General features: G+C 40.4%; 3 protein-coding genes across 4 annotated transcripts; 1 reads left to right on the top strand and 2 right to left on the bottom strand.

Moving 5' to 3' along the window:
- Window positions 1–5821: 5821 nt before the first annotated feature.
- Window positions 5822–10658, bottom strand: LOC130562105 (uncharacterized). Of its 2 annotated transcripts, none has more exons than XM_057346941.1 (4): window positions 10473–10658; window positions 8506–10273; window positions 7367–7513; window positions 5822–7252 (listed from the first exon to the last, which is right to left on the bottom strand). In XM_057346941.1, exons 2-4 carry the CDS (start codon window positions 9175–9177, stop codon window positions 6371–6373), a joined length of 1701 nt encoding a protein of 566 aa, XP_057202924.1. In that variant the 5' UTR covers window positions 9178–10273; window positions 10473–10658; the 3' UTR covers window positions 5822–6370. The 2 variants fall into 2 exon arrangements, with proteins under 2 accessions (XP_057202924.1, XP_057202925.1); XM_057346942.1 differs by having other exon boundaries at window positions 8506–9146.
- rnps1 (RNA binding protein S1, serine-rich domain) lies at window positions 10659–13324 on the top strand. Its single transcript, XM_057346943.1, has 7 exons — window positions 10659–10768; window positions 11321–11476; window positions 11575–11760; window positions 11848–11953; window positions 12082–12235; window positions 12319–12460; window positions 12750–13324. The coding sequence occupies exons 1-7, from the start codon at window positions 10695–10697 to the stop codon at window positions 12853–12855; spliced, it is 924 nt and encodes a 307-aa protein (XP_057202926.1). The 5' UTR covers window positions 10659–10694; the 3' UTR covers window positions 12856–13324.
- A 1212-nt stretch (window positions 13325–14536) lies between these two features.
- Window positions 14537–27158, bottom strand: gpr139 (G protein-coupled receptor 139). The gene is made up of 2 exons (XM_057344934.1): window positions 26834–27158; window positions 14537–19838 (listed from the first exon to the last, which is right to left on the bottom strand). Exons 1-2 carry the CDS (start codon window positions 26955–26957, stop codon window positions 18874–18876), a joined length of 1089 nt encoding a protein of 362 aa, XP_057200917.1. The 5' UTR covers window positions 26958–27158; the 3' UTR covers window positions 14537–18873.
- Between the last annotated feature and the right edge of the window lie 292 nt (window positions 27159–27450).

Genomic DNA, 27450 nt, shown 5'->3' with positions numbered 1-27450 from the left:
GGATTATCAGTCATCCGAAGAAATGTAAACTTTTAAAATATTTTTTCTAGTGGTTTGTAAATGTAGTCTACACGAGAAACCTACACAGTGCTTTTCATAATGTTTGGGACAAAAAGTATTTTGGTCGGTATTTATTTAGTGAGGACCAGTAAAATGTCCTCACAAGTGGGTTCACACACACACACACGCACGCACGCACGCACGCACGCACGCACACACACACACACAGCGGCCATCACCGAGAACCACACACCCAAAATAAGGAGAGAGAAACACAAGTAAAATAATTCCTGTATGCAGTGTTAATTAAAAAAACTTTAATGTATAAGCAGCCCCCCGGCCAGGCAAACAGTGCAAAACTGTATGCAAATGGTGGCGAGGAACCCAAAACTCTAATCGAGAAAAAAAACCTCAGGAGAACCCAGGCCCAACCAGGGGATTCCAGTTCCCCTCTGGCAGAAGCTGCTGCCTCTCGACAGTGCTTGCACAACAAGGCAAAATAAATAAAAAAAGATTTAAGATTATCATTAATAATCTAATAGCAGCTGAAATTTTGTAGTTAAGATGTGTCAAGTCACCGTGTCCTTCTTTATCCAGCTCTATCATCTCGGCTCTTGTCAGGTCGCCGCTTCCCATTCTCCGCTCTACCATCAGGTCAGGCCTTGAACTGCATCCTGCTCGCTGTGGTAACCTTGGAACAATGAGACAAGACTGGCTGAGAGTAGAGTACTGTTCTGTACTCTTTGATGCAACAAGTACATCAGCTGTTGTTGGAAGTGTTCCTGGTTCCGCTTGATTGGAAGACTATTCCAAAGTTTAGGTGCTAGATAGGAAAAGGATCTACCACCTGCACTTGATTTTGAAATTCTAGGTATTACCAACTGACAGGACGCCTGAGAGCGTAATGCACGTGAAGGACTGTAATACAAGAGGAGTTCACTCAAGTACTGAGGAGCTAAACCATGTAAGGCTTTATAGGTAATAAGCAAGATTTTAAAGTTAACGCGATGCTTTATAGGTAACCAGTGCAAGGTTGACAGAACCGGGCTAATATGTTCATACTTTTTTGTACGTGTAAGAACTCGAGCTGCCGCGTTTTGGACCAATTGGAGTTTTTGTAATAAGCCTGCAGGGCAACCACCTAACAGTGCATTACAGTAGTCTAGTCTTGATGTCATGAATGCATGAATTAACTTCTCTGCATCTGACATTGACAGCATATGACGTAGTTTAGATATATTCTTAAGATGGAAAAACGCAATTTTACAGGTGTTGGCGACGTGGCTCTCAAATGACAGATTACTATCGAATAGAACGCCAAGATTCTTTGCTGACGACGAGGGTTTTATGGAACATCCGTCAATAGTTAAACAGTATTCTTGGTTGTTACTTATAGCAGTTTTCGGTCCAATAAGTAACACTTCCGTTTTGTCCGAGTTCAGTAATAAAAAGTTGTTACTCATCCAGTTTTTTATATCGACTATGCATTCCATTATTCGATGGAACTGCTGTGTTTCATGAGGCTTCGAGGAAATATAAAGTTGAGTATCATCAGCATAACAGTGAAAGCTAACTCCGTGTCGCTTTATTATATCTCCTAGAGGTAGCATGTATAATGCGAAGAGCAGAGGCCCTAAGACTGAGCCCTGTGGTACACCGTACTGGACTTGCGATTTGCGTGACACCTCATTGTTTATTGCTACAAATTGAAAACGGTCGGATAAATAAGATTTAAACCATTTCAAAGCTATTCCCTTAATGCCAACATAATTTTCGAGTCTATGTAGGAGTGTGCTGTGGTCAATGGTATCGAATGCAGCACTAAGGTCTAGCAGCACCAATAACGAGATACAACCTCGGTCAGACGCCAATAGCAGATCATTTGTAACTCTGATCAAAGCAGTCTCTGTACTGTGACATGCTCTAAATCCAGACTGGAATTCTTCATTGATGTCATTCCTTTGGAGGAAGGAGCATAATTGAGTTGAAACTACTTTTTCCAGAACTTTAGATATGAAAGGTAGATTCGATATAGGCCTGTAGTTCCTTAGTTCTCTAGGGTCGAGTTGGGGTTTTTTGACAAGGGGCCTTATAACAGCCACCTTATATGCTTTAGGCACATGTCCTAATGTCAGAGATGAGTTAATAATACCAAGAAGAGGATCTATAATTTCTGGGAGCATCTCTTTCAGTAGATTTGTAGGTATAGGGTCTAGTATGCATGTTGTTGATTTAGATGATCTAATAATTTTAGACAGCTCATCTTGATCTACGGTATAAAATAATTGCATTTTCTCCTTAAGGGCGCTGTAGTTAGTTTGTTCAGCGGGTTTCACTTCTGATTGCATTGTTATAATTTTTTCTCTAATATCTTGGATTTTATATGTGAAGTAGTTCATAAATTCATCACTGCTATGCTGATATACAGGATCAGAAGTCACTGACGATTTATTTTTTGTTAATTTAGCCACCGTGTTAAATAAAAACCTAGGGTTGTGCTGGTTTTCTTCTATTAGTGATGAAAAGTAGGCGGATCTAGAAGTTATTAGGGCTTTCCTGTATTTTCGAATACTATCCTTCCATGCTGTACGAAATACCTCTAATTTAGTTTTCTTAAAGTTGCGCTCCATTTTTCGGGCCGCTTTCTTTAGAGCCTGAGTGTGTTCATTATACCACGGTGTGGGGCTGCCATTTTTAATCTTCTTTAAACGTAGTGGAGCAACTGTGTCTAGCGTTTCCGAGAAGGTGGAGTTAAAATTTTCAATGGTAGTGTCAAGATCTTCAACGTTATTACTAATGCTAGAGATTTGAGACAATTCAGGCAGATTATCAAGAAACGCACCATCCACATATATTACGTAAAACAGTATTAAATCTAAAGAATGATTACGGAGGTGAGTGGGTCCTGACACATGTTGACTAATGCCCATGGAGTTAAGAGTGTCTTTGAAAGCCATTCCTAAGGCATCTGTAACGTTATCTACATGGATGTTAAAGTCACCAACGACAAGGAGTCTATCTGCGGCCAGTACTAGTTCTGATAAGAACCCACCAAATTCTTTAATAAAATCTGTGTGGTGACCTGGAGGCCTATATACAATAGCTAGAATAAATTTAAAAAATGTTTTATCCTTAGTATTAGGTGTTGAAACATGAAGTACCATGACTTCAAAAGAATTATATTTAGAGTTAGACTTCTTTTTGTAGGACTATAAACTTACGAACAAGTAGCTGATATGAGCAGCGGCATCTGCAGCTTTCATAGTGAAGGGGGCGGGACTCTTCCTAACCTAAAGCGGATTTGATTGGACCAGAACTTTTTTTGCATTTTTTTTTGTTATTATAATACAAAAGAGTACAAAATTTGTACAAACATACACAATACGTACAAAAGAGTACAATATTTGTACAAACATACACAACTCATAACAATAACAACAAAAAAAGGTTAGAGAAAAGTAAACAACAATTACATAAAATATAACTTGGGGTATAGTTAGAAGAGAATAACAGTTTAAGTCAGGGGTAAAAATTAAGTACATAAATTAAAATAACATTGTGTATGGAGCCAGAAATATGACAAAACAATCTGAATTTCGTAAATCTGAATTATTGACAAGTGTTTTTTAACAAAACTGAATATTATATGGGAGTTAAAATCAAATTCAAAACTATTTTAACTCCTATATAATATTCAGTTTTGTTAAAAAACACTTGTCAATAATTCAGATTTACGAAATTCAAATTCAGATTGTTTTGTCATATTTCTGGCTCCATAATAGTGCTTTGTAGGTCTTTTTTTTGTTTTTTTTATGTTGCTTAAAGTTTGACCATATTGTTTAATTTCTCTTACAAATTGTTCAAAATTTGTCTTGGCTTTAGCCCATTTGTTACATTTAACGTGTTTATTCTTTCTGTAAAGCTCTGTCTGCCCCTAGCGGCTGGAATGGCGTTTACTTGTCTTGTGTTTAATTGAGCAGATTCCTAACAGCTGTGGACTGTGTGCTTAAAGGAACCCGCTATGCTACACTCAGGGGGCGAGACTGGAGCGATCGTCCCGGGCAGAGGTGTGCGCCTATGTGTCATTTTGTTACATGATTATTTTCTGTCCATACCATGTTTTTTATATTATGTTATTTAAATAAAAACCCCTAGACCGAGCTTCGTGTTGTCTCCCTCCTTGTGTTATGGCAGTGGCTGTAACACCATTTTTTCACATGAATGTGATATTCCAAGTAAAATAAAAGTTGCACTATGAAGACATTGTACTATTAGAATCAATAGTAAAGATGACATCATAAAGTTCAATTTGAATTAAAGTTGTAAATAATCTAAAACAAAGATTAGAGACGTCAATCCAAAACATTTTTGAATATATAGGCTACAATCAAAGAAAAGATGTCTCGCAGATTATTTTGTAAAACCACAAAAATCGCAAGAATTCTCCAGATCTAAGTTGAAACGTTCAAATAATACCTTAGCAGGATAAATTGTATAATATTTTAAAGAATAATACAATTACGTAACAATGATACAACTTTACATGATATTGCTCCAATGATAATGCATAAGCTTTTGGTTTCACAGGGAACCTAATTTCTTTAATGAATTCATATGATAAAAGCAATCCTTGGTCATTGAGCAACTGACTAACAGCAAGTATTCCATTGTCATACCATGTCTGATTAAAGATATATTTATTTTTATTCAAGATGTCTATTATTCCATAAAAAGTACGGCGGGGCGAAAAATTATGCCTGTAAACTAATCCCAAGCCAACAATGCCTGCTTATGGAAGTTTGCCTGTTTACATGAGATTGTTTCAATAGAAAAATTACGTTCTAAAAGAAAATTTATAGAATCAAATATAAAATTGGGGAAAATATTCAATACCGTCTTTGTTTTTAATATATTCAATTATCCACCTTATTGTAAACACGTAATTGAGATCTGTACAATTTAAGACATCAAGACCCCCATGTTCTTTACTGTTATTAATCATATATATTGTAAATAGTGGGATTTCCTCTCCCAAATGAAATCATTAAGAATTTTATCCAATTCCTTTATAGTGCTTTTTGGAACATCCATTGACATTGAAATATATACTGACCTTAAAATCCCCTCTGCTTTTGATTTGGACGAGAACTTTGACGAGAGGCTGAAGTATAGTGTGAAGTCATGAAATTTCGAGTTTTATTTGAGCGCACGTGCCAGACTGTCAGTTTTGAACGCTTATATCTTCTAAATGGGAATTTTGTCAGCGCATAGGAGCATATCAGTTTATTGACGTCCTTAAGGCTAACTTATTTTTAATAAAAGGAAAAAAACTTTCATTTTGATTTCACTGGGGCTTTAAAATAACGTGGGCTTCATACACATTTTTTTCTGAGATTAAACCAAATCTTCTTGAATGACAACGGTTGACCAGCAGATGGCACTCCTCTCTCATGAAGAAATCCAACATTGCCTTGACAACATGAAGATAACAATGACAATAAAATTCCCAGATATTATAATAAATAACTTTGCACTTCTGTCATTCAACAACATTTGTTTACATGTATGAAAAAAAGATCAATTAAACACTGTTACATGTGTAAATCTGTAAAAATGTCAAAGCAAAGAAATAATTGATTTCAGCGATTGATCTTCTGTGCATCCCTCATATTAAGTTACAGTATTTATGTATCTCTGGTAAAATGTCTTTTCCAGACAACCATCAGTTCAATGTGAAGTACTGTCAATACCACACATTAGTATAGTTTCACGCTGTTCTTCCATTAACAAACATTAAAAAATAGAGAGATCATAATGTATCTCTAGATCTATTGTGATATTTATTTTTTCCATATGAAAAAGGCAAAAGCATACAGCTAAATAAAAAAGACAATAGGGACAAAAATCTCTTCTCTTGGTCAGTTTCTTGCTGGTCTGATGAACCTGTAAGGTACAATGAAAAAAAAAACTTAAGTCTCTCACAAATGATGCTACAATACTGCTAAACAACTTAAAGGGATCGTTCACCCCAAATAAATCTCATTAATTCACCCTCATGTCACTCTAAACCTGTATGTGACTATTTCTTCAGTGGAACACAAAAGAAGATATTTTGAGAAATGTCGCTGATTTGCAGTGGAAGTCAATGACGGTCAGTTTTGTTTGGTTATCAACATTTTTCAAAATACCTTTTTGTGTGTTCTGCAGAAGAAAGAACCCATTACAGGTTTTGACTGACACGTGGATGAAAAAAAGATTTTTTTGAGTATCTATTTGTGGGTGATCTGCCCCTATAATGTGAACCGTCTTTTTCTATGGTCAGTTTTTTTCTTGCGCTTGCATTGGACTTTCTGGTTTCCTCACTGTATTTTCAGACGTTCTCCACTTTAATAATGTTCAGCTCGGCCTTGTGTGGGGACACTGGAAGACTGGAGGTCTGGTTATGTGGGCTACAAGCCTGGAACGTCCCGTCTCCACTGGTAGAAGGCATGTCTGCTGATTTTCTCTCCATCCCCGTGTACGAGTCCGCGTGCGACTGCGTAAACGGTGAATGAGCAAACGCTTGCGTGTGCGCCTGCGTGAACATCCCTGTGCGTGTCTGCGCATGGGTGAATGAGGGCACGCCGGTGGTCGGGCACTGCTGAAACCCGTTCATGGCAGGTGGGCTAAGCTGGTCCAGAGAGAACGGCTCAATGCCCTCGAGACCCGAGTCGTGGATCTCGTTGTATCGTGTCTGGGCTTGACTGCACTGAGCGTAGACGCCCTGACTCCCGGCGGGCTGACTAAAAGGCTCGGAGGAGGCCAGGGAACATGACGCTGATAGCGTTGAAGCCGATGTTGACTGAAGCACGTTGCACGGCTCTAATTTGGTCGCCAAATCTTGAAGGGTGCCGAGGATCTGCTTCTGGACTTGAGTCTGCTGGGCTTGCTCTCTCTCCAGCCGGCCTTGTTGTTCCACCATCATCCTCAGCGCTACGCCCAGATTTCTCAGTTCAGAGCTCAAGGACTGGATCTGCTCCTGGAGGCTGCTCACGGCGGCAGGGTCGAAGCCGCTCCTCTGGAGAGGTAGTGAAGCCTGGCTGTTCACGTTTTGGACCCGTGCGGGTGGAACGGCATTGTGGGATGTACTTCCAGCGGTGGGCGGGTCGGGGAGTCGGACGCCCACACGAGGAGGATGTTGAAGAGAGCGAACTGGAGTGCCCATCCGCTGGATCCATCTCCTGGCAAGACTGGGTCCTGGGTGCGATCCCCTCTGTGGAATAAAGATTTGATCATTAATATGATTACTTTCTTTTGTTTTTAAGTCAATAAAGTCAGATGCAGAAAACATTGATGTCGTAAATATTATTTGATTGTTGATGATCACCATGTTTGGAGCTCTGGATGCTGTGAGGTCGTATGAAGCTGTCTGAGGTAACACAACTTTTCTCCCATCAGGACCAGAGAAACACGACTGATCTCTTCTAACTGACAGCGGCACCTGCTGACCCGTCTGGGGTCCACCATCCCTTACCTTCAAAAACACACACACACACACACAAGTTTATTACAATAAATATGACAACAACAAAACAACACAAACTGTAATAGGATAAATGTCACAAAACCATGTTCAGCTCACAGTTTACACTTAAAATGAAATTATTCTTTTATTGCTACATTAACACAATAATGGTTATTGAATTATTTTGGCAAACAAAAAAAGTGTTAAATGAATTATTACTAAATAATATTAATATTTTTATGCATTTTTGCATTTCATAAATAAAATGCCATGTGAAAATTATGTTTAATGGTCATGAAAATTAGGGCTGTCAAACGATTAATCGCGATTAATCGCATCCAGAATAAAAGTTTGTGTTTACATAACATATGTCTGTGTACTGTGCATATTAATTTTGTATTTATAAATACAAACACATACACATGAATACATATTTAGGAAAATTTACATGTATTTATTTATATTTACCAATAATTGAAATTATATATGTTTATTAATATTTAGATTTTTCTTAAATATATGCATGGATGTGTATGTGTTAATACATATAAAATTATTATGCACAGTAAACAGATAAATATTGTGTAAACACAATCTTTTATTCTGGGTGCGATTAATCGCGATTAATCTTTTGACAGCCCTAAAAAATATTTTTAAATTTAGTAAATCTAAATATTTACTTTGGGGTAAACATGATGCAGAAGTTTTTAATTGTAGTTTTATTAACATTTTTGTATTTATATTTTTAGTTCTCGTGTGAATATTAGTTTAATTTTAAGCTATTTTGTTATGTGCGTTCATAATCCTTTTATTTATTTATCCATTTTTAATAATGCTATATATTTTTTTCTTTTTAGTTTCTTTTCAGTTTAATAATTTTAGTGCCTCAACTAACATTTCTATAATATTTAGGCCTACGTTTGAATTGATTTTAATGAACAGAAACGTTTAAATAGTTTTAGTAAATTCACCCTAAAATTTCGTTGGAGCAGTCAACTCACCCTTGCCCTGTGAAGCAAAGCTTTATCCAGCAGTCTCTTGCGAGCCACCAGCACAGGGTTGGCAGGTGAGGGTGTGTGTCGGCGTCTCACAAGAGCAGCCCCGCTCGTCGTGCCCGTGCCGGTCCCTGCTCGTGGTCCCTGGATGCCGGCGTGCTGCGTGCCCTGTGCCAAAGACGTAACGCTGACAATCCGGATATCCTCGTCTTTATCACCCTCCTGTGCTTCGCTTCTCCCTGCCGCCCCAGAAGACTGTCCACCTCTTGCATCTGAGGAAGCTGAGGTCAGCTGAGAGGCTGCGACCCGGGAAGCTTCTCTGAGGAGGTTCCTCAACTGCTGGTTGCTCCAGGCACCCTGTCGAGCCTCGCCGCTGCCCGCCTCCCTGGCCGACGTCGGCACCGCATGGCTGCTACCCACCGCCGTTCCGTCCTCCTTCCGAGCTCTCCCTTGAAACTCTTTCAGGAAAAGGTAGATGGCCTGCGCAGACACCTTGATGTTCTCCAGCTCCAGCACAGCTTTGATCTTCCGGAAACTCAAACCTGCTTCCCTCAGCTCCACGACTTTGCGCTTGGAAGCATCGTCCAGTCTGCCCATGGTGGAGATCCACAGTACTGAAACCAACACAAGACTGGATGGAGCAGATCCTACAAACAAAACACAGACGGAAGTGATCATAGTGAGGTCTAAATATTGTAATTCAGTGTGCTTCTACATACCGCATCCCTTGGCAATTATAGGGTCATTTTGTAACAATTCATCTAAATTTTGATTTGAATAAATCTTTCTCTGGTGAAAGAAATAATAAATAGTAAAGAAAAAAGATTATTATGCCATAGATTAATATTTCTCATTATATTTATTCAATATTTTGCAGAGGGGATCAAAACAACAATTTTCACCAAAATTTTGGAGCCAGATTTTTAGGGGGGTGAAAAATTACTTTCAAAATGTATTATTTTTGATATGTGCACGGAGATCGGTACGTCTGTTAATAGAATCTGTTGATTATAGCGATCCTTACATTACATTACATACAAACGATAACAGTTCAAAAATGAGAAAAAGCACTTCTTGTGTTACTTTTCCACAGTTTACACGATTGCTACTGAAAATGTATTAAAGATATCGACTTAATATCCTTTCAGATTCTGGTTCTTATTAAACTTATCTTCAGGCATCCACATTTATAAGATCTGATATGATACAACACCAGATATTTGGGGAACTCAATGTGGCCCACATGGAAATTGTAGAACCCATTTTCAATGGTCAAAAATTAAGCGTGGGTCAAGTTGCATAAAGCGGAGTCAAGCTGACACTTATTTTATCTCAAGGAAAATGTCAAAAACATTGTTTGAGTAGTTGTGTTTCAGAAAATAATGATATTTTAATACTATAGTACTTTAATAGTATAGTACTTTATATTGCGCTGCTATAGAAAGCGTGAACCTCACATCAAGCATCTCAATGTCCTGACACTGACATCTTGTGCCCACGAGAAACAAATCTGAAACTAAAGCAGTTCACCCAAAAATGGTCACCATAGTGACAATTGACCATAGTGATGACTGATTTCTGGTCATTTTTGGGTTGAACTTTTCCTCAATAGCTAAACACAGGCTGATCACCAGTCCAAAAACACATGGTCACTTAAAATGTGTAAAAACTACTCAAATCTTGTTGTTGCTGGTCCGGGGTGATCTACTAGTTTGGACAAACTTCCATGCAGTGGGGGTCTTGCTTTTGAAGTTTGTTTCCCACTGACGTATCCCTGTAAATAAATCAAAACAAACCAGCCTAACCTACTGTAAACCCAAGCATTTTCTCAAAGGTTAAACCAGCATGTGTGTTTAAAACAGCTACCAAAACAGATTTCACAGCTTGGAACACATTTAAATTCATGCATCGATCCCAAATGACCGCACGTGTCGTTTTATTGCACTAAACACACAATGGAAATCATCGCTCACCTACTGCGACGTCACTGCACTCTTATTTACGTTTAAACCGACGGTGCACTCCATGATACAGTCACATGACGACGTTTACACTCATATCTGCAACTATATAATAGAAACACAACAGCAAACGCGTAAAATTCGTCTTTTTTCTGTATGTACATCAACCCGCGCGAGCGAAGCCCCGCCTTCCCACACTCGTCGCTGAGACGGTGACGTCACACCCAACAACGAATGCGTGAGCTCATTAAAGCGCGACGGTCCCTGATCTCGCCGTTGAGAGTGTTGCGCGCTTGTTCATTCATCATGTAAGTTTGATCGTTTTGGGCCAGTTTTTGCAACATTGTGTGCGTTTTTTTTTTGTTAATGTCGAGTTTTTACTCGCGTTTTGTTAATTTGCGATAATTTGCCTGTTTTTGATAACAGCGGCGTTGCTAAGTTAGCATTAGCCGCATAGCGCTAAAAATGAAGAGCATCACGATGCCATAAAACACAATGTAATCGCAACATTAAACGCTAGGATTTGTGTTTTATAAATGTCATAACTCGTCCATTATTGTGTATTATCTGCATATTCCTGGTTCAGTGATTAGAGCCTCGGTAGCCCGTTTTTTAATTACGTGCTATACGTACTTTAGTAATGCATCGTTTTGTTTTTATTTCTGGATGTGTGCTATGGTTAATGAATGGGGGTAATGATTTAATACCATGCATTTGCATCTGATATCATACCATAGTATCTCCACAGAACCTTTGATCAAATCCTTTGAAAAAACAAATTAAGGATATAAATTGAGTTAAACCAGATTGTGGTGCTGTTTTCTAACCAAATCTTTTTTTTTGTTTGTTTCTTCACACAGGGCACCTTCACCCACCAAACGCAGAGAACGTTCTGAGGACAAACCCAGAGAGAGAGCGAAAGAGAAACCCGCTGGAAAGGAGGGAGCGGAGAAGGAGAGAGGCAGAGAGAAGATCCGCAAGCGTCGCAGTAACTCCACTGGCAGCAGTAGTAGCAGGTCCGGTTGTGTACTTCAATGTTAACTGGACACGTTCTCCAAATATGAGACACAAGACGTATTTCCAGGTAATGAGTTGTTTTGCTTGTCCTCCACAGGTCCAGTTCCAGCTCCAGCAGCAGTTCTGGGTCCAGCTCGGGCTCATCCAGTGGGTCCAGCTCTTCCTCTGGTACCAGCCGTTCTGGTTCATCCAGTTCCTCCCGGTCCTCTAGCTCATCCGGATCCTCTGGGTCTCCCAGCCCGAGCCGTCGTCGCCATGACAACCGGCGGCGCTCACGATCAAAGTAGGTTACAGACCGAGTGCACATTTCAATCAGCCCATTAAACCCAAACCAATGAAGTTACTGAGGTTGCGCTTGTGCTGTGATCAGGTCCAAATCACAAAAGCGCGGTGAGGAGAAAGAGAGGAAGAGGAGGAGCCCCAGCCCTAAACCAACTAAACTTCATCTGGGAAGACTCACCAGGAATGTCACCAAGGTCAAGATTTTATAGAGTAGTGTTTGCTTGACTTGCTTGAAACGCTTAACTCTGATCAGTGCATCCTGTTTCTGAAAGCTTTTATCTCTTGTATTTGACTCTCTGTTTCTGTGCTTGATTTCGTTTAGGAACACATTCAAGAGATCTTCTCGACTTACGGGAAGATCAAGATGATCGACATGCCTCCGGACCGCTTGCATCCTAATTTATCAAAGGGCTACGCTTATGTGGAATACGAGTCTCCAGAGGATGCCCAGAAGGCCCTGAAACACATGGATGGAGGTACTTCTGATGAGAAGCTCATAACAGTTCAGAGCCGTTCCAAAGGAAAGATTTCTTCACTATCACCCGTTTACTGTCCTCAGGTCAGATTGACGGTCAGGAGATCACGGCCTCTGCTGTTCTCACCCAGAGGATACGAACCGCCCCGCGAAGAATGACGCCGCCACGCAGAATGCCTCCCCCACCTCCCATGTGGCGCCGCACGCCACCTCGCATGAGGAGACGGTATGTTTTTAAGTCTTTTTGTTCTGGCATGATGCGTTGATCTGTAGCGTGTATCACATACGTTGAATGGCTCCGTAGGACCCAATCCTTCCAATACCTGCAGGCTCAAATTGAGTAATTAAATTAAACGCACCCAGTGTCCTCTTACCCTGTATGTCTGTTCGTTTCTTCTCTCGCTTCACTAAGAAGTCTCTGACAGGGCTCGTGCCTTTTATGCATCGTATCAGATAATTCCCATGTGTGTCTGCGATTCATCTCGGCCTCAGCTGACAGTTTGTACTTTTAACAGATCTCGGTCTCCACGGCGACGCTCCCCGGTGAGAAGGCGCACTCGCTCCAGGTCTCCGGGTCGCAGACGACACCGCTCTCGCTCCAGTTCCAACTCGTCCCGTTAGACGCTCTCTCTCCTCACAGGAGCAGCTTTACATTCGCTGATACCTGATGTCTTTAATGTTAGGAACTGTTGCTTTAGATTCATTTGGAAACGATTTTGTCTGAAGGTTTTTACTTTTAGTACCTCAAGGTTGAACGAAAATGTAAACGCCCTGTCTTACAGCATCTTTTGAGTTGGGGTGAATGTGATTGGATTTTATTTGCTTGTGTGTTTGCACACTTGCTGGTCTTGTACTAGATAGTGCTCCATTTTACTGTGATTCTTTTGTAATGTGCTTTTTGAGAAATGCAGCCTATAACTGGTCAATTCCTTTTCAAAATACATTTGTGCACAGCAACAGTTGTTGTTTTGTTGGTGCATTGTCGGCTCATATTCCAACCCACAAAATTCAGGATGCTCAGTTTGTAATCCTGTAAAATCTGTTGATCTGTACGATGGAAAACGAATCAATAAACCAGTGTAACATCTTATTAGTTGTCATAAGTTCTTTATTTGAAAACGGGAAGGGCAATTCTGTAAAAATGTCAACCTTACCATAAAATATAGTTTTTACTGTGGCCTACTAATGGCACAGATATTAACATTTAGTGTTTCAAATACCCATCTGAAGTCTCTTATTTTTAGTGCATTCTTTTTCATAGTCCGGGAAGTGCCATTTTCTGGATTGTCACATCCATAAAGGTACATGTTCCTCATAAAATAAAATGACTATTTTATGTTCCATGAAGAGGCATCCCTTCTCCATTTGTTGGGTATTATTGCTTCAGGTTTGTGCATTTTAATTCACAGAAATCCGACGAAGTTTGTCATCTCCCAAAAATTGTGTCCCAAAAAAAAAAAGTATTTCCCTTTTTTAAAAACTTGTGCATAGACTAATGTTTAAACTACATGGGATTAACATGCACGGAAGTGGTCTGTTTGTCGTTAATTAAACCGAGTAGGGTGAAAAACCTCATTCTCCATATATGGCAATAACAAGTGACAAGTGGTTTTGCAAACAAAGTATTTTTTTATTATATAAGGCGTATCCAGAATAGACAAAAAACCCTCATATACTGTATATGAGAAGGCTGTTGCGGTGTAGAAATGTGCTTTTTTTTCTTCATCGAAGGCTAGTCACACATTTACCACTGTGGAGTCAGAGACCCTCAGCACCACTTAATTTTATCTAGCCATTAACATCGACGTTGAAGGAAGGCTTTCTTTAGCGGCTGATCCCCGGGGCTGACAAGCCCAGACGTTCACTTTAAGGAATGAGCTTCTGGATCTGTGGCCTTCTGGAGATTGACTCGTATGTGTCACTCAGGGGTAATGAGGCGACTTCGGTGAGCTTGTGGCCGTCAAACACAATAAAGAGTGAGCAGTCCTGAAAACTGTGTCTGGGTAAAATAAAGACCTCGAGAAGGAGAAGAAAGGGATTGTTGATCAAAATGGTGGATTGATTTTGTCATTGAATTTGCTATTGGGCAACAATTGGAAATGTGTTTTAATTACTGAGAGTGAGACTGTGATCAGACTCAAATCACCTCCTTTTCTGGGTCATATAGTAACCCAAAATCAAAAGAAAGTATTATGTTTCTTATTAGCACCCACTGTGGAATTGTTTCAGAACACATGCTCATCAAAGTATACATTATATTGGTGGAGGCGAATACTTATTTCATTTTTGCAAGACAGATAAGCAATAAATAAGCAAAATGAAACTCAATCATATTATTTAAACGAGGATACGTTTTTAATGTGTTCAAGAAAATATACATTATTTGCATGCCAGTTTCCAGCACATATACATTCATTGAAATACACAGACACATTCACATGGCCTAAACATAGAAATAATAATTTACTTAAAGAAAATTCAAAACCATTTCTGATCAGAAACAATGCAAATATGTTCCAGACATCCATCTCCATACACAGCCTCTAAAACATCATTTATATGTACAATGTTTTTCGGGTACGTGTTCAAAAATAAAACCTTTAGGCCCGGTTTCACAGACAAGGCTTAAGGCTAGTCTCAGACTATAAAAGGAATGCGTGACCTGTCTTAACTGAATATTACGGAGCCCCTTTAGAGACATGGGGTGGAAAAATATATTAGAGGGAAGAGAAAATATTTTTTAAAAGGTTTTGCGTTATCTCGCAAAACTTTTGCGTTCTCTCACAAAACTTTTGCATTCTCTCGCAAAACATTTTGAACACTTCATGTTTAATGTCCCGCTGGCAGAATTTAAGACTAGCTCCGTACATAGACATTGGTCTATAGTCGCAGATTCCCGGAACAATAACTCGTGAGCTAAACGTTCTTATACACAATCGAGCCTTGTATTGATCTCAGGCGGGAGCCGGCTGAGACAAGACCGAAGGGATCGTCTGTAAAGTGCAAAACCCGAAGATCATTAGGCTACGAAAAATAGTAATTAACTTCAGTGCTACATGCTGTAGTATAACTAAAACCAGTTTAAATTCAGCAGGAGAGCATTAATGTGTAATCTGAATATGGTGAGACCACAGTGTGTAACATTTAAGTTATTAATGACTATTTTTGTATTAACGCTTTTCGGATTTACAGTCGCTTTGCAGACGGTTTCTTTGACGGCTTCTTTGGTCCATGTCGCCTGCTCATATAGAGATCAATTTATATTCTTGTTTTGAGGAAGACTAGGTTGTAGATCATTGTCTAAGGAATTATGTGTTATTTGTGTTATAACAACGTTTAGCTCACGAGTTATTGGTCCGGGAATCTACTCTGAACCATTCCATTGTTAATGTACGGAGCGGGACAACAGGACGTTTGAATGTTTTGCCAGAGAACGCAAAAGTTTTGCGAGATAACGCAAAACCTTTAAATTTTTTTATCTATTTTCTATTTTCTCTTCCCTCTCATATTTTTTCCACCCCATGTCCCTAAAGGGGCTCCATAGAATATAACGCCCCAAAATATCTTCAAATATATCAGTGTCATTGTTTTGTCTCAAGATGCACACCAGTAATGTATTCTTCTAAGGCAGTTTTATAAAAGCGACATAAACATCTTAATTCAACTAAGGCATAGTCCTGGCTTAAGCTAAGCCATATCTGTGAAACCGGTCCTTAAAGTCCTACAAACCACATAAGTGGAAGTGACAATAGCACACGGGTTGAAAGGTTACATTTTTCACACTTTGTAATGTTGATTTTTTGCAAGCTGATCGTGGCTTTAACATATGTGTCTTTCTCCCGGCAGCTAGGACCGAGGCTGAAAAAAACCCTGGCGTTTCAGAGATGAAGAGAATGCTGGTCAAATATTTATTAGTCATTTTTAATGGCCCTTCAATCGTTTGGATTCTGTGAATCATTTTTTGCAGGAATCTACACAACCTTGGGTTCTTTGTGAATAAATGTCAAAGCTATTTCAAGGCTAATGCAAATACTATGTGGATGGAAGAAATGTGAATGCTGTCTTGATTAGAACAAAATCAAATCAAATAAATTAGATGATCAAAATCGCTTCGGATCATGTACAGAATAGACACATTAACAGCAGCCGTCCAATCTAGTCTATAGATTTGCGTAATATGTATTTTATACATATCTAACATACAATAGTATATGTTCTTTGTGCCTGTGTCATACAGGTTACAGGTAAACCCTATAGCTCACCAATATAAGAGCTTCTGACCTCTCTACTGAGCCTAAATGACTTTACAGTACAGCTCCATATTACACTTTAAGATAAGTTTTGATATCACAACAGCAATAATAACGTGTAAATGCTGAATCGCCAAATAATTGCATATTAGGAAACTGTTTTTATTACATACTTGCTAGATTTGACAGATCCCATGAAATTGTTCAATAAATGTCTTTCCTGTAGATGGTATTGACAGAAATGCAATATAATCGTCTTTACAACCATTTTTTTACGGCCTTAAAGGGACAGTTCACCCAAAAATAAAAATTCTGTCATCATTTACTCACCTTCAAGTCGTTCCAGATCTGGATCTGGAAATCTGATGAACACAGAGAAAGATATTTGGAAGAATGCTTGTAACAGTTCCATTGCTTCATAAATGTCTGATGAACACAAAAGAAGATATTTTGAAGAATGTAGGAAAACAAACAGTTCTGGGGCTCTTTTGACTACCATTGTCATTTTTCCTACTATGGGAGTCAATGGGGTCCAAGAACTGATTGGTTACAAAAGCATTCTTCCAAATAGTCATTTACAGATTTGTAATTCGAGATTGAGTAAATTATGACAGATTTTTTTTATTTTTATTATATGAACTGTTCCTTTAAACGCAATCAAGTTGCCTACTTCGTAGTTTCAACTTAGTATGTCATTTCAACTTACTATTTTACGTTTTTAAATGTTTTTACATCACTTCAAATCATCAAGTTAGTTAACACATTCCAACTTATTTCTATAAGTATCAGCAAATGTCAATTTACAGTGAAAGATTTGCTGTTCACTCTTGTGTGATGTTCAGGTCTGCGAGACCCATTTTCAAATAGTTTCAATCTCAGACATTTATATTAATTCCAGATGAAGACAGATTTTTTCACCCACATCGTAGATTTAAAAATTGTTAATAGCACCAAATATTAAGATATACTATATATACGCATAATAATTGAAATAAATAGGAACATAATTGGAGTAAAGTTTTAAAATCTGATCTGTTAAGTATTTTAAATGAATTTTTATGGCTGTGTTGATTTAACAATGATTGAATAATGCTGCGTTTGTCAAGTAACAAACACAACAACACCATCCAAGGGTGGTTTAGGAGACAATATCTGACATAAATGTGTATAAGCACCTGTGACCAAGACTGAAGACTAATATTCTCAACATGTACTGTAACTTCCAAAAGTCCACAAACCTGCAGCGGGTTTCAAAACTAACAGACACGGACTTCACTTCGATAGAAAGTCTAATTTCATTTTTCTCATTTTACATTTCATGACCTTTCAGACGACCCGTGTTTTGTTTTCTGGTTGAATCGAGAACAAAACCTTAACAAATTCCTCACACTTGTTCTGATTCTGACCGCGTCTCATCAGATCGCACATTTTATGCTGTCTACCTCATCTGTGCCCTGTATGGTTTGAATATATCTCAGATATTCAGCACAGTTAAAGCGCTCCAGATGGCAGGCTGTGTGAAGATAAATAAACGTGGTTTTCTCCAGCAGCTCATTCCTCAGCTGGTTTATTTGGAAAGTACTTCTCGGGGTCACCCGGAAAAGGATGGATGTGTTTGTGTGTGTGCTGGGTGTTTCAAAGTCTTGATAATTGTTGGAAAGAAAATCCTTCTGTATACTGAGCAATGAATGTCTGTTGCTTTAAACGTTGATTCAAATGATAAACAATACGTTATCCCTAAAAGTCTTTTTTGCTTTTATTGTACATGTAACAGTCAGTTGCACCACAAGATTATTAAAGCCGAGTCTGTGTACTTATGTTGTGTCATTATTCTTCATCAGACAGCGATACTGAAGCACTTTTTTGAGCGCTGATCGTTATCTAAAGGGATGATTCTTTAATAGCTTGTGCCATTTGCGACAGGCCCTTGGAGACCGACAGCATATTGGATGAAAATGTCACCATTGTTTTTTGAGGGAGGGGCTTTCCATCCTCCCTTATTTAAAAGGTAAGAGTGTTAAGATGGTTCACATACAGTAACATGTCATCTGTGCAGACCTTCATCATCTTGCTTTGGTGTGCATCAAAACATGCTGGAGATCTTAAAATGTACTGACGTGCAAGCCACGATTTCACTTTGAGGTTGCGACCTTTTTTGCATTGATGTCCTGAAAGGCATTGGCATGTTCATGGCTTACCGGCCAATCCGCCTGTCGAAACCACGTTTTTGGCCAACCTCAGATGTCTTTAAACCTGAAACTGGATTTCTTATTGAGGCACTGCCAGTTGCTGCCATCTGCTCACCATCATTAACCTTCTTCTCAAGGTTGGGCAAGACGTCTCCTTGCCTGGCGACTCAAGAATATCTGGGATTGATATTTTACAGCGTTCAGGAAGATATGCAGACGGGTTTGCCGTTTTTGTCGTACTGGTACACCAGCATCTTGATGCAATGCGAATTTGCTGGTGAGATCCACGGGCTGCTGGTGATGGAGAAGTTGTGACTGGCGTAAAAAGGAGGCGGCTGCTTCCTACATCGGAACAAAGCCTTTAGCACCGCGGCGGCCATCCGGCGAAAGCGCCTGCTGATGAAGCAGTACAAGAAGAAGTTGACGCCGGTGTTGAGCAACGCCAGCATGTTTGCCACGTCCGTGACCAGGTGAAGCAGTCGGGCAGAGCCGGGCATCGCCGGCTGCGCCGTGTACAGGTGATAAAGGATCATGAGAGTGCGTGGTGCCCACAGCACGGCGAACACAGAGGTGATGGCCAGCAGGATCGCTGTGGTCTTTCCGGTGGAGTAGCCACGCAGACGGAAGCAGCTACGCCTGCAACGGAGCTTCCATACGATGATGGCGTTGAGAGAGAAGAACACGGAGCAGGGGAGCAGATACACAGTGGCGCAGTGGATCCACACCAGCACGTGCTGCCCTGCGCTGCTGCGCCCGCCGCCGCCCGCTCCCGGCAGCCCGTGCCACAGCTCCGGCCACCAGTAGTACGGAGCGCTGGAGATCAGGCAGCCGGCGTACACGGCCAGGATGACTTTGCGGGTTCGGGCCGGGTAGGAGACGGTGTGATAGCGCAGCGGATGGCACACGGCGATGTAGCGGTCTATGGTCAGGGGCACGGTGATCCAGATGGAGGTGTGGATGGAGGAGAACTCCAGCACCTGCACAGCCTTGTTCAGAGAGTGGGGAAGGGGAGCTCCTAGAATGAAGTCCTCCAGAAGAAAGTCCACAAACACAATCAGCAGCAGAACGAGGATGTCAGCTATAGCCAGAGCCAGCAGATAGTTGTAGGATGATTTCTGTCGCCGCACCACCAGCTGGGAGAGGATGATCACCGTCAGGATGTTTGCTGCAGATAGTGGGGAGATGGGGAAGAGCAGAGGTTAAAACGAGAGAAAGGTGTGATTTGATGAAGAAAAGTCAGAAAAGACAGTGCTGCAAATAAAATGTCAGACATTCACTGGAATTCATGTGTCTCACATGTGCACACACGCACTCACATTCACACACATGCATTCAGACTTTCACACACATGCACGACAATCACGCGCATGCGCCAAAACGCACACACAAACACACACACACACACACACACACACACACACACACACACACACACACACACACACACATGCACGCACGCACACATTTTCAAACACATGCACTGAAGTTCGCAAACATGCCCTTACATTTCAAGACATGCACTGACATTCATGCACATTCAACATGCACATGCATGTACTGACATCAACTCACACATGCATCAAGAGTCACACACATACATGTACATGCAAACACATTTACATGCACTCACATTCACACACATGCACGACAATCACACACATGCGCCAAAATGCACACACACACGCACGCACGCACGCATTTTCAAACACATGCACCGAAGTTCACAAACATGCCCCTACATTTCAAGACATGCACTGACATTCATGCACATTCAACATGCAAATGCATGTACTGACATCAACTCACACATGCATCAAGAGTCACACACATACATGTACATACAAACACATTTACATGCACTCACATTCACACACATGCACTGAGGTTGACACGCTCACTCGTTCTAATTGCATGCTGACATTTACATGTATGTACCAACATGCACACGCATGTACTGACAACTCACACATGCATCAACATCACATGCATGCATGCACAAATGCACACAAACTCACACGCATGCACAGATCTTTTAACACCCTCACATTCACATGCATGTATTGGCATTAACACATAAACACATTCGCACTCCTGCAATGACATTGACACGCATGCATACCCATTTAAACACACGTGCTCACGTTTACACATGTTCACTCACATTCACACGTACACACACGTGCATTAACGTGAGCATCTCAGGGATGTTCGGAGCACTTGACCTCCTGTAGTTACATTTCTCCCACCACCAAATCCTTTCCCTCAGGCTGTCTTTGACCTTCAATAAAGACCGAACAAACAGCAGCAACAAGTGCACAATTACATCCAATTGCTGGTGCTCACGCAGCACTCCACATGTCACAATGACCCGGAATAAAAGACTCAAGGATGCCCAGACCTTCTTGCATATACACCTTCATAGTGCCTTTTATCTGAACACGTACTGTTCCACAGGCCACGCACAGGCAGAGTGAGATGCACAGGCAGAGAAATGGCCCGAGATTTTCAAGACCTCACGTTGTGATGAAAAGAGTGCAAACACAAATGCGCTGCCATTATTTAAGCCGAACTATTTAACACAGCGGTAGGGGACGCATGGGGGTCAGCGCCTCATTACAAAAGACCTCGGGAAACATTCTGAGGTGAGGATGTTGACCTGAAAATGAAAATTGCATGTTTGATTAAAAGCGCACATCATTGTAATTCGTACCCAAAGGCCCCGTCGTCGGCTTAACCCGTGATGTTGTGTTCTGCGAAGTTTAGAGAAATGCTTGTCAGTTCAAGTGGACGGCGTACAGGATGAAACGTCCTTCGCACCTGTCTTAAATCTGGCTTTCACCGCACACCTTTGTGTCTGACAGCCCATCAGGCTGCTAACAAAGATGGATTTGGATCACACATGCAAGTCAGGAGTTTGGGAATTGCACCTTGGAGATACAGAACGTCAGCCGACTACAAATTACACTCCAGTTAAATTCACACATTTGCATAAATGCTGGCAGACACACGAGCATCCATGTAAAGAGGTAGAGATACAGAGAGAGACAGGCAGGGATGCATTTAGTTTGTCATTATCAAATTTCTGCAGAACGTTATACGCACAGACACAAAAATAGCAATAAAAGCTTTCTTTCTAGTGCTTACTGTATGCAATCCAAGCTTTGCTCCCTTTTTGCTTCTATGTCATAGCTCAGGAGACATAACAGAGTTTCATTATAATACATCAACCTCTTGGTGTTTTATCTAAAGCGCTTCAGGAGAAATAGTCATTTTTACTTCAAGTAACAGTATAGAGATATATTATATATGTGGACAGGATGGCTTTGATGGTCATTTAGACCTGAAAAGATCATTTAAGCGTTGGTGTCTTGGTAAAGGTAAGCACTGAAATTCTGTCCTGAAATGAGACGAAATTAGAGCAAATATCTTTTGGGATTTGTCTTTTTTTTGGTTTCTCGTCTCATCAATATTCTGAACTCTGAATTTCCTCTCGATGATGCTATTGATTGTTACAGGTCAGAATAATGGTGTACACATTCAATCGCACGTTTTTTTCTCTCACAATGTCCATGTAATTCTGCACTTTTAGTCCTGAAAAATACACTTCATATGTTGTGTTTGTCGTTGCTTGTCCTAAAGTTTAATAAATAAAAATTGGTCAATGGTAGGTTTTATTCTTCATAAAATGTTGCTTGTCCACCCAATGTACAATGTCAACAATTATCAAATCAAAAACCAGCGAAAACTCTTCTTAGTAAGGCCTAATAAAATTGCAGATTTAATGGTAATTGATTTGTCACTTTAATTGAGTTTAGTTTGAGACGTTGAGAATGAATTTTTATTTCTAAAAATAACGAATCAAGATGACATTGATGCATGGTTACAATGCATCTTTGGATACAATCAAGGTCTGAGGAGAAGGACGTGATGCAGACATTCAATGCGTTTAAAGCTAGCTACCGTTCTATGCTAATTTTATGTCACATTAAACTCTCAGGACTTGTGCTTTTAACGCGAACCTATTAGAGAAAAGTGCTTCGAGTTCATTTAGTTTGGCCATTCATTTAACAGAGTATTAAAGTTAATGAGTGTTTATTCTGGCTGTGTGTAACCAACCGGTGATCAGGTTGTGTGTTTCAGTTTGTAATCTGTGTCTGTTAATAATGAGTACCAGAGTGTGTCGCTAACATTAAATCCAGTTCAATAAACCACTTCTCTAATCGCACTTTTACATCTCTGTCACCCTTCAATTTCTACATTTGGATTTCTCTTTCGCTGGATTGATCTGCCCCGTTGAGAATTCTGATTGTTTAGACAAACAAAAAAGAATCTATAGCGATCTATAGGTTGTACATTTCCAGACAATTCCATTTAGCCGGGGTCAACTCTGTAAGCATATGGATTTCACCTGACTCCTCTCTCTGGGGAGTCGGACAGAAGCGGCACATTTTAATGCCTCGGAGTGCTTTGTTTTCACCCAGACAATGCGTATGTGCACTTCAAAATATAACACTAGCACGCTACTTGCTGCATACTGCGCAGTGTACAGTAGTATGCTACATCTCCACATGCATGCTGCTTAAAATAAAAAAAGACTGAAGTAATCTCATGTGTGTCACGTGTGAGTTTTAAAAAGAAACCTCAAGTTTCGCTTTTAAGATAATAATACATGCAATAAAAAATCAGAAATTTGATTACGAAATGAAATATTTGTCTCAAAACAAAATCTCTTTACTTTATTCAGTATAAACGTTTTTCAATTATTTCTCCTAAACATCAATGAAATTAAATTGAGAACAAACAGAAACGTTTGCTTAATGGGATTAAGCACAATTTCCACAATGGCACCCTCAGATTGTTCCAAACCTGTATGAATTTCTTTGTTCTGCTGAACACAAAGGAAGATATTTGGAAGGATGTCAGTTACCAAACACATCTCATCCCCCATTGACTCCCATTTATTTGTCCTACTATGGCAGAAAATGGGGGTTGAGATCTGTTTGGTTACCGACATTCTTCCAAATATCTTCCTTACTATGGGTGTCAATGGGGGTTGAGATCTGTTTGGTTACCGACATTCTTCCAAATATCTTCCTTACTATGGGAGTCAATGGGGGATGAGATCTGTTTGGTTACTGACATTCTTCCAAATATCTTCCTTACTATGGGTGTCAATGGGGGATGAGATCTGTTTGGTTATTGATATTCTTCCAAATATCTTCCTTACTATGGGTGTCAATGGGGGATGAGATCTGTTTGGTTACCGACATTCTTCCAAATATCTTCCTTTTTGTTCAACAGAAAAAAGAAATTCATACAGGTTTGGAACAATCTGAGGGTGAGTAAATGATGACAGAATTTTCATTTTTGGGTGAACTGTCCTTTTAAATCTCATCTGTGTCTCAGATATTTCTCCTGAGAAATAGAGTCAGAAATGTCATTAGAGTTTCAGGAGAGATGTCAACAATGTGTCAAACTGAGCTCAGATTTGTCAAGTGTGCAATTGAAAGTCAATATTATTGAAGATCTCAATACGAACTCAAACATTTCTCACCAAAAATACCCAAATCCATATTATTTTACCTCTACAATATACATTCATTTTACACCTCCAGACTATTTCTTTACTTCAACAATTCTCTCATTTAATTCAATTTTATTTTAAGCGATTTTAGGAGAAGCATACGACACTACCTGACACTTAAATGAAACACAGCTGAGAACTCCATCAAATCTCCCAAGTCACGAAAGAGCAATAACATGAAAATAAACAGCAAAAACACTCACGAAAAACACTTTGTTCATTCAGGCACCGAGCGCTCAGAAAGCACCAGCTCATTTTCTTAAATTGGAAATCATTGGCTCCACCTCTTAAGTAAGGAATAACAGCAGCCGGCTAATGTGGAGCCGGCGAGAGATCATTACTGAGGATCTGTGACCTTCCAACAGACGCTGATATTATAGAGATTCATTCTGGATTAACCTCCTCCGTCTTCGATAGAAATCACGAGAACGCACAAATCAAACGGTCTTCACTTTACTTTGAAGAAGGGAATGAAATGAGACAACCTGCTTCAATTAGTGACCTTAATGAGCTTAACCTCTCACCATCAATCCAACAGCAGTGAGTTCATCTGAAAAACTTGTATTCCCCTGTTTCTACTCCTGTTGCTTTCTAAGCTGTAAAAATTTGGGACCGTGAATGTCAGTTCCAGATGCTGTTGTGTTTTGATTTTGACGACCAAACAGTACAACAAATCAAAAACTCTTTAGAACTAGTCATAATATGCCATATTAACATGCAAAATGATTACAATGTGATGTTAAAGGGGAGGTGCAACAGTGTTCCATGCATTCTGACGTCATTAAAATGTTAAACGTGCTGGCTGCTCATGCTTAACGACAAACGAGTTGGACATATCACGTATAGTATTTCTGTGCTCGAACCAACCCCCTACGGTTCGTATAGGGTTCGGAAGGTTTTTTTCGAACATGAAATTCCCTTACAGAACAACTTTTCTTATAGTCCCTTATTGGATAATTCTCCTGGAAAAGCACACCCACGTGTCAACCAGCAGGAGCGAGAAAAAGAGCACGCCCACGCGTCAACCCGCCCATCAATGCGCTTCGTTCGCTGTACTGAAGTTCAGCTGTGTTTGTTTGTTCACAGCATTTCAGTGATGGATGTTATATAAACGGCGGATATAACGCTGGATTTGGAGATGGTTTGAAACTGATAGATGGCACGGTCCCCGCGCTAAAAGATGCCGGACATGAACAGTTTCCCCGTATGTTTTAAATGTTAATAATCATATTTAATTTAATATCTATAATATATTATAGTTCTGCTTATAGATTTATACACTTTTCGCTTTCCCCCTGCCTACTTATAGGTCACATCCCAACAGTTGAGATTCACCATATACTGTATTCAAGCCATACTTCACCCAAAAAATAAATTTCTGCCATTATTTATTCACCCTCATGTGGTTTAAAATCTGTATATGACTTTTTATTCGGCGGAACACAATAGAAGATATTTTGAGAAATATCTCAATGGTTTTGTGTTCATACAATGGAAGTCAATCGGGGTTCAGTGTTGTTTGGTTACCAACATTCTTCAAAATATCTTATTTTGTGTTCCGCAGAAGAAAGAAATCCATACAGGTTTGGAGCATGAGGGTGAATAAATGATCATTTTAACTAAAAGACCCCATGTTATACTTGTACTTAAAAGCTATTGAAGCGCAAACAGGCGCAAAAACCTAATGACCTGTTACGGCATCATGTCTCTGCTCTTCAGTCACACCTGCCTTTATTCACCCTATCTCTCCTTTTCTATTCTATCTTTTAATAAAGTCCCTTCTCCATGCTTTTGTCACTCGCTCAATTCCTCCGAGACACGTCCATTTCCCACCTGCTCTTCATTCCTGTCTGTTCTATCGCCTCCATACCCAAACCCCCAGCAGGTGTGATGACTGTGGAAAGACTCAAATCTGATGCTCGATCTGCATCCCGGTCGAAATCAGCGCTGCTCTTTAGCAGTCGAGCAACAGGAACGCGCCTCTGATAGCAAATGAAAATATTTGTGTAAACTGCTCAGGCTGAGTGCTCCCCTCAAGGGCACGGCGATTCATCTCAATCTGACAAACGGATCTTTCTCCACAGCTCGCAGGTGAAACTGTGTCATGCGCCGGGCGACCTGAGAGAGAAGGTCTGATTCAATTGTTCACCTACATCATTAGTTGAGCAATCAGCTTCCGAATTTGCGCGTCCGACAGGTTGAATATTTAATGCCGGAGGCCAATTAATGGGATATCGCTCATGACGTACGATGGTACAATGCGTGGCTCCTCGGGTCATTCCAGTTAGAGCCGTCTAATTTTATCATCTGTGGAGTAGCACAAATCAGGTATTTTGTACCGATATCCAATTAGCGGCCCTTGGAAATGACGTTAGACAGTTGAGCGCAAAGAAATGTGACTTGTCACCGGCGACCTTTACAATCCAGTTTAGGTGCCCAACGGTTGCGACACACAAGGTTACAGACCACTTTGTCAAAGATGTAATCAAATATTCAAAACTGCCATATTGAACACCCTTTGCACAAACACAACCATGCACAGTCACAATTGTTCACAAACATCTTGTAGGTCTTACCAGGCAGGCCAAGGCAGAGCAGAGAACTGTAGTAGATGACGGGCAACTGTCCGAGCGGGCACCCGCCGGGACCCCATGAAGTAGAGTTGGGGGACATAACGGTGAAGATGTGACTGTGCTCCATGGCGTCGCTGCCCTCCCTCGAGCTCCGGAGAGGAAAACGACTACAGCCGGACGCTCAGAGAAAAACAGTTCTGTCCTCAAGGGCTGGATGACACGTGTTAGAGCCGGAGAACGACTGCAAGCGTGAGCGCGAGGAGGCAGAATGATACCGAGACGCAGACAGAGACGACGAAGCCGGCGATGTGATGGGAAGAGAGACAGGGATGTGAGGAAGACTGTGTGTGAAGATGTGAGAGAGAGAGAGAGAGAGAGAGAGAGAGAGGGGGGGTGTTGCAATCTGGTGGGAATGAAATCTAGGGAGGCATGAACGCAAAAAGGGTGAAAATGAGTGTGTGTGTGGGGGGGGGGGGCGTGGTGGTGTTGTGTGAAAGAGAACATTGGGAGAGAGAGAGAGGCGTTAAGTGAGGCAAAGACAGAAGACGGGTGTTGATTTCTGTGGTGACACACTCGTGCATGAGACGAGCGATACAGAAGTAAATGTGAGCATGACTCGA

The sequence above is a fragment of the Triplophysa rosa genome, linkage group LG11 (assembly GCF_024868665.1).
Source record: "Triplophysa rosa linkage group LG11, Trosa_1v2, whole genome shotgun sequence".
Classification (NCBI taxonomy): domain Eukaryota; kingdom Metazoa; phylum Chordata; class Actinopteri; order Cypriniformes; family Nemacheilidae; genus Triplophysa; species Triplophysa rosa.
Note: the sequence above shows the minus strand (reverse complement) of the source record. Positions and strands in the feature narration are given on the sequence as shown.

Excerpts from the sequence above, each read along its gene's own strand:
- LOC130562105 (XM_057346941.1), bottom strand. The coding sequence starts at position 9,177 with ATGATCACTTCCGTCTGTGTTTTGTTTGTAGGATCTGCTCCATCCAGT. Across the intron at positions 7,514-8,505 it reads CTTTGCTTCACAGGGCAAGG|GTAAGGGATGGTGGACCCCA; the intron begins GTGAGTTGACTG and ends GTGTTTTTGAAG. Across the intron at positions 7,253-7,366 it reads CATCCAGAGCTCCAAACATG|AGGGGATCGCACCCAGGACC; the intron begins GTGATCATCAAC and ends TTTATTCCACAG.
- rnps1 (XM_057346943.1), top strand. The coding sequence starts at position 10,695 with ATGCGTGAGCTCATTAAAGCGCGACGGTCCCTGATCTCGCCGTTGAGA. Across the intron at positions 11,761-11,847 it reads CGGCGGCGCTCACGATCAAA|GTCCAAATCACAAAAGCGCG; the intron begins GTAGGTTACAGA and ends TGCTGTGATCAG. Across the intron at positions 12,461-12,749 it reads CCACCTCGCATGAGGAGACG|ATCTCGGTCTCCACGGCGAC; the intron begins GTATGTTTTTAA and ends TACTTTTAACAG.
- gpr139 (XM_057344934.1), bottom strand. The coding sequence starts at position 26,957 with ATGGAGCACAGTCACATCTTCACCGTTATGTCCCCCAACTCTACTTCA. Across the intron at positions 19,839-26,833 it reads GCTCTGCCTTGGCCTGCCTG|CAAACATCCTGACGGTGATC; the intron begins GTAAGACCTACA and ends CACTATCTGCAG.